Genomic DNA, 10,702 nt, shown 5'->3' with positions numbered 1-10,702 from the left:
CACACACACACACACACACACACACACACACACACACACACACACACTCTCATCTCCACCTGCAGGAGAAGCCAGCCCCCTGGGGCCTGAGGGCTGGATGAGCAGCACCCGTTGCAAGCGGGCCCTGGCAAAGCTAGGCGCACCTGGCTAGTTTCCTGGAAGGTTTCCCTCCGATCTCCCTGCTCATCCCTCCTCTGCTCACCCACGTGGAAATCACACAAACACCATATGGCACATTTGCTCCAGCTGCCCCCTCCTTGCAGCCAGAGCCTCATCGTGACCATGCTGTGCCGGCCCTGACCCTGACCTTTACAGCAGCTGGGTGCCAGGAAAGAGTGCGCAGGAAGGAACAAACGGGACACGCACTTTCTAAAGCATCTGAGCCTCAGCAGCTGTTGTCTGGCCGCAGAGGGAGGGGAGCTGAGCCAGGAGACCCGGGGCTGGGCTCTGAGGTTTGAGGGCAGCCCCGATGGCCCTGGCTGCCAGGAGGCTGCCGACCCGGGGAAACCTCGGGCCCATCGCAATTTCCCAGCTCTCCAAGAAGCCCCAGTGCAGTGCCCGCGAACGTGCGCTTCTCGGGTCTCTGACGGCGGGAGGGATGACCGTGCAATGGCTGCTGGGCTGGGAAATCCACGGTCACCAGAGCACTGGGCTGCTCCAGCCACTGGCCGAGCGTGGCCGGGATACTGAGGCAGGCGCATTGCTGGGAGACACCAGCTCCTTCCTCCCGCCGCAACATTGGCCCCAGGAATCCCAACAGCCCCACGAACTCGGACAACAGCACTGTGGTCTCCCCAAACCCTCCATGCCCCCCTCTGTCCTTACCCCGGGTCGGGACTGAATCTGATGGTGGTCTCGGCGTCCTCAGACCCCCTTCCCGCTTCCTCGGGGACACCGCCCCTGGGGATCATTCCACAGAGCAGACTCAGGATAGGGTGGCCGCCCTCCTTCCTCCATCTCTCTCCCCCGGCTCATGCCCCACCTCTATTCTCACTAGTCCCTCTTGTCCCTGGGAAGTTTAGTGGAAAAACCACTGATCCAAAGTGAACTATGGTCAGAGCAAACCTGCAAAGGCAATGGTTCTCAAACTATATTCCTCAGGGGGCCTGGGGTGTTAGCTTCCTTTTGCTATTGTAACAAATCGCCACTCAGGCAGAACTGTATTATCTTACAGGTCTGGAGTCAGAAGTCCAAAATGGGTCACACTGGGCTAAAATCAAGGTGTTGGCCAGACTGTGTTCCTTTCTAGAGGCCGTAGGGGAGAACCCATCTCCTCATCTTTTCTAGCTTCTTGAAGCTACCTGCATTTCTTGACTCATGTCCCCCTGCCATCTCCAAAGTCAGCAATGACACCACCCTAGCCTCGCTTCCGTTACCTTCACTGAGTCTCTGACTCTCTTTTATACTTTTAAGGATCCTTATAATTACATTGGATCCACCTGGAAAATCCAGGATAATTTCCCTATCTTAGGGGTAGCTGGTGAGCAACATTAATTTCAGCTGCGGCTTTAATGCTCCTTTGCCACGTAAAGTAACATATCCACAGGCTCTACGATATGGATGCAGACAACTTCAGGGTAGTTCCTTGAAGTGGATGAAGGCGTTTTTCCTTTATATCAATTAAAGTGATCTTAAATTCACAGGAAAAAAGAAAACACATAGAATTTCTTCAATTTTAAGTTTTTGTCCTATTAATTTTTTTTAATTCTTAAGTTCCTTCTACCACTTTTCTGTCAATAAGCTCTAACTAACTTAGTAATAGCAAAACACATGAACATGAACAGGCAACAAATGAATATTTACCAAAAACTGAGAAATAGTCACTAAAGCTTGTTCTAGAAGCTTTAAAAAATATACTGGGTGCTTATGGTTGTGAAACTATTTTGCACACAGGTAATATATTTTCTGCAATTGATTTTGTCCCTAGTCCACATGGCAATATACATATAGAAACATTTCACCGTATTTTCCAAGGATAAACACTTTGAAAACCACTGTGCGCTGATTTTTTCCCAAAGCTTTGACCATTAGGACACATAAGTTGAGGTTTGGTTTCTCCGCTTTTCATTCCAAGTATAAAGATGAACCCTTTGACTAATAAGCAGCTGTTTACTGAGCACCTGTCACATGACCCACACTGTCCCATCACTTGTGCAGAGCTTGACAGTGTGTGAGACGCTCTTCGGCAAGATTAGACTATAGCCTCACAGACAAAAATCAGCAACTCCGAAGCATTTGGAAATCATCTAGCTTCTAACTGCGCTCCAGGCTCTAAGCGCTGATAGAATTCTGAAAAAGAGAAGTTCCATATGGGTGAGAGAAGGCGTCACGGGAGAGGCAAGACAGCCTGGGCCTCTGAGGCTTGGCTAACAATGCTGCAGGAGGCGGAAGAAGGAATAGCGTGGCGTGCTGAGTGCTTGGCTACTTTTGCCTTGCTCAGACCGTGCGGGTGCCACACCACAGATCTCAGATGTCAGAGAACATCAGAATTACCTGGGGAGCTTATTTAAGATGCACATCCCAAAATTATGAAACAAGCTTAAAAAAAAAAAAAAAGTCTGTTGCACATTGTCCTTGGGCCACACTTTAAGAAACTGTCCTAAGCTTCTGTGTCTGCATCCCACACTAGAATATTACCATCTGGAGGTTAGGGCCTGTGATTTTTTTCCTCTTTGTAGCCCCAGCAACTAGCCCAGGCACATCACAGGGACTCGACAGACGTTCATTAAGTGGGGTAGCACCCCAGAACAGAAGTCTGTTTTGAGGGATCAGTCAGGAAAAGAGAAACCACACTGGGTATTTCAACAGAGAGAATTTAATATGAGGAATTTGCTAAACAGGTGTTGAGGGACAGAAAAAGTGACTAGGGAACACTGAGGTAATATAGAGGTAAGTGCTAGGGGGGACAAAGAGAAGAGCTTTGGGTTGTCACAATGCAGACACTTGGTTCTAGTACATGTAATCACATGTGCTCGAATACTTTTATGGCTATTAGTCCTAGCCACGTTCTGACACAGGGTGGAATTGTGCATCGGACAGAGATTAGATTATTCTTTCTTTAAAGGTAGCCTAGGTTGGGGGGAAGGTGGTGAGAGGGTAGCTCAGAGAAGACTTGGGGTGCTGCGTTAGTTCTGTATCTCAATTCTGAGGGGTGCACATAGCTACACGTGTGATGAATTTGCACACACACACACATGCGCATGCATGCACAAATAAGTACACGTGCATCTAGTGAAGTCTGAGTGAGCTCCATGGATTGTTATCAATCTCTATTTCTTGGATTTGATAGTGCGCTACAGTTATATAAGCTGTTCCCACTTGGGGAGCCGGGTGAAGGGTGCATACCACTTTTTTGTAGGTCTCTTTTGCAACATCCTGTGAATCTATAGTTATTTCAAAATTAAAAGTCAAAACATAATCTGAATGTCCTTATTGTTTGTAGAAAGGACCTGTAGATGAAACTGGTTGGGTCATTAAAAATGTCTTATCCCTGCCTATTGTCAACAAGAAAGAAGATATTGTGGGAGTAGCTACATTTTATAACAGGAAAGATGGAAAACCTTTTGATGAGTACGATGAACACATTACTGAGGTAAGTGCAATTATAAAATAATGGAGGTAAATGAAATTCATGAAACAATGGAGGCGGCGTAATTATTTGTTACTCTGGAGGGATGTTGTTGAAGGGCAATTAAGGCATGAGTCACACACGGTTGTGGTCAATATGTGCCCATTGTGTCATTTCCGTTTCCTGACGTCTGTAGACTGCAACATTTTCTTCCCAAGATTGAACTTTGGCTTAATCAAAATTCTTTACAATATGAGGAAATCAGAAAGAAGGTTTCTATCTCCTTTCCCCACCCCTTCTATTCTTTGTCATTCTTGCTGTCACCCCCAATCCTCTGAGTCTCGGGCTGTGCTTTATTCTACTGGATATTTGTAATTCCTCTCCTCTAATAAAGTATTCACAGTGTGTGGTGCATTTTGAAAAGCAAGGGCTTAGCCAGTTTTATTGTCTGGGGCTGATTATTAGTATGTTTTTTCTTAGATGGAAATAAGAAGCTGGGTTGTTGATGGTGGGAAGGAGACTGATTGATGGAAAAGAATGTGGATCGTTGCCTCCAAATCAATTTTTCAATTGTAGAGAATTGAGTCACATTTTATCCATTTCAGACTCTCACACAATTTCTTGGATGGTCTCTTTTAAATACTGACACCTATGATAAAATGAATAAGCTGGAAAACAGAAAAGATATAGCTCAGGAAATGCTCATGAGCCAGACAAAAGCCACTCCTGATGAAATTAAGTCTATTTTGGTAAGTGGGGGAATTCAGTTCTGTGGACATTTGGTGGCATCTAAGCACAACTTCTGGAATTTGCCTAATTACCTAGAGGTCTGACAAATGAGAATAGGTTTAGTCCTGGGCTAAGGAAGAGGAGACAAAGAAGGAAGTTTTGGGGATAACCTGGGTCGCCCAGTGGACACAGAACCTTATTAGACTTCTCGGCTGCTTGGTTGGAATAGCACTCTGCTTAAAAAATTAAAAAAAAAATGATATTTAAAAAACAGCTCCTGGGTCAGTAGGAGCTGGAGGAATGACCTCTAGATTCAAGTATGTTAGCAAGGAAAAAATATTTCCAGGAAGGGAAATGTACCAGTCAGCTATTGCCACAAAATGCTGCATAACAACTAAAACATCTCAGTGGTATCCAACAATAAACATCGATTTCTTACTCAGGCATTGGTAGGATGACAGGCTTCAACTGATTCTTAGTTGGGCTTGGCTCTAAGCTGTGAGTTTGGTTTGCTCTGTGCATATATCATCCTTCTTGACCAGCAGCTATCTGAGAAGTGTTCTTCTTATGGTGATGTCAGAAGTGCAGGAGATTAAGCCCAAGTGTGCAAGCTCATTTCAAGTCTTCATTTGTGTCACATTCTCTAAAAGTCTCATTGGCCGAATGTGGCCAAGACCAATATCATGCTTGATGGAGAAGCAAGTAGATATTTACTAACAATGTGCTAATCACCACCACATGAAGGGAAAATGTCACCCACCCACTATCTTTATTCCTTTTATTTCCCTAGTTTTCTGAATGTGTGCGTAGGTGCAGTTTTCTTGGGGTGTTTTTTCTTCTTTTTTCTGGTTTTGGTTTTGCTGAGTGGCTTGAAGGTTAAGAGAAATTTTATTTGACAGTTTGAGATGTTAAAAATGAGAAAAGCTGGGGAGGGTGAAGGGAAATTGCTATAAACGCATAGAAAAACAAATGAAAAAATAGAAAAACTCATAGAAAAACAAATTTTTCTCTCTTTCTTGCCTACATACAAACAGCTCACATTTCTCTCTCTGTCTCTCTCTAAGACAGTCACTGTTAAATTTTACATTTGGGGGAATAAAGAAATCAATTATATTTTTGTGTTGTGTTTTTTTGGAGAAAATTCTTCATAATAACGCTATAGGTCTTCTTTGTATCCAGAATACATCTTTGCATGGAACCCATTACAGCATAATTTAAAATCATTTAAACCAATTTTAAGAGTAGAGGAATCAGATAGGAATTTTCTTTATAGGAATTTCACACCTCGATTGCTTTTACATTTTAGAAAATTAAAGAGAAGTTAAATATAGATGTAATTGAAGACTGTGAAGAAAAACAGCTTGTCACAATTTTGGTAAGTGTTTTACTTCTATCCTTAACACCTTTTAAATAAAATGTATTAGGATACATGTTCTCATTTCTCAAGTAAGTGTTGACTTTCCTTTCTCTGGCACCTTTAAAGGCTAAAAAGAAAAGAGATTTCTTATAAAGAGTGATCTTCTGGTTCTCTGTGTTTCTTCCTCCTTGTCTCCTACAGTCTAATCCACAAAGATAATTTAGAATCAGAAACCAGACTTCCACATAAGGAAACACAGACACAAACTCTAAGGATATCATGGCCTTATTTATTTTAATAGCTTTGGATTGCACCATGGTCACCCCAGAAGACATGACAAATATACAGTAGAACATAGACCCTCCAAGGCACAACTGTCCTCTGCCATCTCTGGCTTCTTCCTTCTGGAACTTGGAGGAATGTAGTTCTTTCCTATTGTTGCCATTAGGCCACCCCTATCATTTCGAGTTGAAAGAACTTCTCTTCGGGTTATTAATATAGTTAACATTATATATAATTAATATACAATTAATAATAACCTATACTAATATAGGTTATTCATCCTATGTTTGGTTCTAGGTAGTTTTGCCCTAAACTTCTTTGCCATAGACATCTTTGCTGCAAGCATTTCAGGGCAAACATTTTCGCTGCGTAACTGGTCGGTTTGTAAGGCAATTTTGCCGTAAAAGATAAAATAACTGGTTGACAGTCTCCTTTCTTCATGAATCAACATGAACCAACTGCCTTCAGCAGAGTTGTCAGTTTGGTTTCATGTCTCCATTTTTACTTTCATTTTGATAGCATGTAGACCTCAGCTAGCCCTCCTAGTGGTCTATGCAGTGACAAGTAGATGAGGTAGGGTCTTAAAGTAATGGATGATGACAACTCCGTATATGGACCTGCTAGAAAGTTCGGTGACTAGAACGCAGAGCCAGGCTGCACTCCAGACGACCAAGGAAATGGGAGCACACCAGTTACAGTGACCGAAGCTCAGTTAAAAACGCATTAACGTTATAACATTAGCGTTTCTTCCATGTTTTCCATAGAACTTGGAACGTCTATCAGCAGATGTGGGACAATCTGCCAAGAACAAACAACGGTGGGGAAGGCTTTCACAACACAATACAAAGCTCTGTTATAAATACGCATTAGGCCTAGCATTTGGAAACTGATGCCCCTCTTAATGAAGGAAGAAATTTTAGTGAAAAAAGAAAGTGTGATGCCAAAGAGGAGATAAATCAACAAGTTAAAGAATATACATATGTATATATACATACATATATATATATACACACACACACACACTACTCTGAACGAATGTCTTTAAAGACAATTGATTAGGTTCAATCCACAGAATAAAATCAGTTATTTGCACCACGTTGCCATGAATCTACCCTATACATTTTAAATATATTCAAGTATTTTTTTATTTTATAATAAAGTCTTTTTCATTTTGTTATTCATTTTTTGTGTTTTATTACATCCTTTTTTATGTTATTTTTTATTTTTTATTTTTTTTAAGTAGACTCCATGCCCAGCATGGAGCCCAATATGGGGCTTGAACTCGTGACCCTGAGATCAAGACCTGAGCTGAGATCAGGAGTAGAATGCTTAACTGACTAATCCACCCAGATGCCCCCCATTACATCCTTTTTAATGAATGTCCTTCTCTTATTTTTTGTGATTTTATTTTTTATGGCAAAAATTGCCTTGTAGCCAATTAGTTATGTGGCAAAAATGTTTGCAGTGAAAATGCTTGCAGTGAAAATGCAATCATGGTAAGTGGAGATCATAATTTTTGGAGAACCTCTCTGAAATACGTGATTGTTTGCTTTTTGAGTTCCTAAGTTTTATGCAGTAATGATTTGGGACGAGCCTGGAGCAGATTTTATACTCAAACAGATGTTTCTTTGTAAAGCTACTGGTTCTCTGCCCATTTTATTGCTTCTCCGACCTAAGGTCCCTCAGGTGCCCGGGGGACCCTTCTGGGAGCAGATGGTCAAGCCAGCCTCAGCAGGTGCCGGCAGAGCTGCTTCAGAGCCAAGCAGACGGCAGGTGCTCCCAACTGCCCTCATCCCGGCTTAGCTGTGTGGTTCCTGCGGAAAGGAGAAAGCTGGCCGTGGGTGCCGAGTTCCTACTTAGCGGATCAACCACAAGCTTTTATTTTTTATCGACCCTCTGTACCACAGATTTTAAAACGGCTGTTCTTCAAAACCTGTAATTTTTGTACTAAACTACTCTTTTATTGGCTTGGCTGTTACTGCAAATGGGGCCTTGGAGTCATACTTCTGAGAACGTCTTCCTTGGTTTCCTGCTAAAATGCACATTTACAATTTAGTGTGACTGAGTCTTTAATGCGTTAAAATCATTTTCACATCTTATCTTCACTCTGCAAACTGTAGGGCTGAGACAAACCTCCAGCAGGGAGTCTGTGTGGCATGGGGTACTCCCTACCACACCCCGTTAACCTTCTCCCACTCCGATTTTTAAAAGATGTGCTTATTGTCTGTCTCTCCCCATGAGAATGCATGTTTCAGGGTCGGTGACAGTGTCTGCTTTATTCATCCATAATGCCTACAACACAGATAGGAACCGATAAATGTCTGTTGAATGAATAAATGATAAATGAATGAGAGAAACAGAAGAACCTACATGGGCATAGAACCTGGGAGGGTTTGGAGAGAGAAAGAAGGTGACAAAAAGGAGTAGCAAAGGACATAGGTGGGTCCTATGAGAAAGGGGTTTTGTGAACTGAATCTCCATTAATTCTCTGTGATGCAGGCAGATGAAATTAGCATTGCTTTTCAATTAAGACAGCAAAGACAAAAACGTTACTATTGTTATTCCCATTTCACGGATGAGAACACTGAGGCTTGTTCAGTCTGGGAGATGCAGCTAATCGGAACCCAGAACTGAAGGCTGGTCTCTTGGCTCCAAACCATTGCTTTACAGGGTGAAAAAAATCATCTCGGCCTAAAGTGACCAGTCCGAGACTAGCATGGGTGAGAAAGAATCACAGGGTTCTGAGAGCCCCGGGGAAGGGAGAGAAGGACAAGGGTGAGAGACCAACCCAGACTCAGGGCTTAAGGGATGAGAAACCATAATTTTACCTAAAACAGCCATCTACCATTTGCTATTGAAATTTGTATAAAATAGAGCATGAACTATTTCCCCTGGGACACCTTAAACTTGCTGAGGGACGTGGCCTTAGCACTGTATAAAGGACTTAGGACAGGCTCAATAAATACCCATTGGACCGAATTGCTCCTGCGTGTGCATCTAGTGGAGCCGGAAAGCTCTTGCTAGCTTCTCCCTCTTGGAGCTTTCTCTCCTCCCCTGCGATGGTCTCCTCCCTGCCTTCCACCAAATCAGCTGAGTCCACATCCTTCCAGAATCTCTCTTCCTGTAATTCCCCCTCCAGCCTGCCTTCAATTTCTCCCCCCAGCTCTGGGCCCTGGATGTTATGCTCTGTGAGTATTCTAAGCTCTCACCTTTCAATGACCCATATTTTAGAACCATTTCAATAAGCTAAGTTCCCTAAGGGCGAGATCCACATTTTTATTTCCCTGGCCATGTCAATCGTCATATGCCGAGTTCACTTTATCCATAGTCCTTGATCCTAATAAGGTGGGGGGTGAATGAGGCGTCATTCATTCCACAGACATTTCCCAAGCACCTCCCTGGCACAGACCCCCCGGACGCTGGGAGCCATGGCGAATAAGACACCTCTATCCCATGTGGCGGAGCCCACAGTCCACCGAGCAGGTAAAGAACAGGATATGAATGAATTAAGCGATCATTTACTGTTTACCGAGTATTTCTGGAAGAGGAGAAAAGAGAAGTTGGGTACTGAAAATGGGCCGGGCTGCTGCAACGAAACATTTTCTTTAGCATCAGAGACAGAAAACAGCCACTGGGGATGGATTCGGAATTGAATTCCATCGCCCAGACAGTTTCTTAATATAGCCGAGTCTCAGTGTCACCCTCTGGAAACTGGGGACGGTGGTGCAGGCTTGTTGTGAGGATCACACACGTCCCTCGCATGGCCCCGGGGCCCGGCACACAGAGGCTCGGGGGATTGCACATGGTCCCTTTCATGCTCATTCTGCTTTACGCCCCATGTGGAATAGGGGAGAGCAGAGGGGGGAAAAGAGGCATGTAATCCGAAGCAGCCCGTCCTTGTCTCCACAGAAAGAGGACCTGCCGGACCCGCAGGTGGTGGACCTGTACGAATTCCGCTTCAGCGACTTCCCCATCACAGAGCACGAATTGATTAAGTGTGGGCTGCGGCTGTTTTTTGAAATCAATGTGGTGGAGAAATTCAAAGTACCCGTCGAGGTCAGATAGTGTTTAATTGAAAGTATTGTGAGATACCGTTGCTGCCCCCGCCCGTGTTTCCCGTGGTTCAAAAGATTAACTTCCGTTTGGGTTTTCAATGATTATTAACTTTGTAAATATATCAGCTTAAACCCTGTAAACAGGACCAACCTATCTTCTTAGATAAGATGGTCACAGACCTTCTAACCTTTAGAATTCGATTCCAAAGTCTGAACGGAGCTGTCTTGTTTGGGCGGCAGGTTCTGACCAGGTGGATGTACACAGTGAGGAAAGGGTACCGCTCCATCACCTACCACAACTGGAGGCACGGCTTCAATGTGGGGCAGACCATGTTCACTCTGCTCATGGTAGGTACAGACAGCTGCAGACCATGGGAAACCTGCACGCTTCCCTCACGAGTGTGATGACAATTGGACATGGTCCATCGTTTTAGATCAGTAATTTTGGATCCTATCAACCCCAAACTCCCCTGTAGATGATGCCAGGGAACATGGGTATCCCTGGGCACGTGGCTGGATTAGCACCTTAGCATTCACACACTTACCTCCTTAAAGGAAACATCAGGTACCTGCCGGGTTTTGTAATTGCCAGGAATGAGCTGCAATACCCAAGATGTAAAGCCAATTTGCTCTAAAAACACAGCAGGTCATCTTCTCCTTTGCAGGCAGGCCTCAGTGCACCTGCTCAGAGGTGTATTCGTCTAAGTAAAT

The 10,702-nt window shown here is 43.8% G+C and overlaps 1 protein-coding gene across 1 annotated transcript in view; it reads left to right on the top strand.

The window, feature by feature from the left end:
• The window catches only part of PDE6C (phosphodiesterase 6C), a 47,763-nt gene that overhangs the window by 15,786 nt on the left and 21,275 nt on the right, over positions 1-10,702 (top strand). Inside the window, exons 9-13 of the mRNA XM_073904430.1 lie at positions 3,443-3,592; positions 4,174-4,317; positions 5,604-5,672; positions 9,846-9,992; positions 10,232-10,344. Coding sequence (XP_073760531.1) covers positions 3,443-3,592; positions 4,174-4,317; positions 5,604-5,672; positions 9,846-9,992; positions 10,232-10,344 — 623 coding nt within the window. The remainder of the gene's footprint in view (positions 1-3,442; positions 3,593-4,173; positions 4,318-5,603; positions 5,673-9,845; positions 9,993-10,231; positions 10,345-10,702) is intronic.

The sequence above is a fragment of the Callorhinus ursinus genome, unplaced genomic scaffold (assembly GCF_003265705.2).
Source record: "Callorhinus ursinus isolate GAN/ISIS: 27379988/994484 unplaced genomic scaffold, GSC_fseal_2.0 scaffold20, whole genome shotgun sequence".
Taxonomy (NCBI): domain Eukaryota; kingdom Metazoa; phylum Chordata; class Mammalia; order Carnivora; family Otariidae; genus Callorhinus; species Callorhinus ursinus.
The sequence above is the reverse complement of the archived record's forward strand: the minus strand, read 5'-3'. Positions and strand labels throughout refer to the sequence as shown.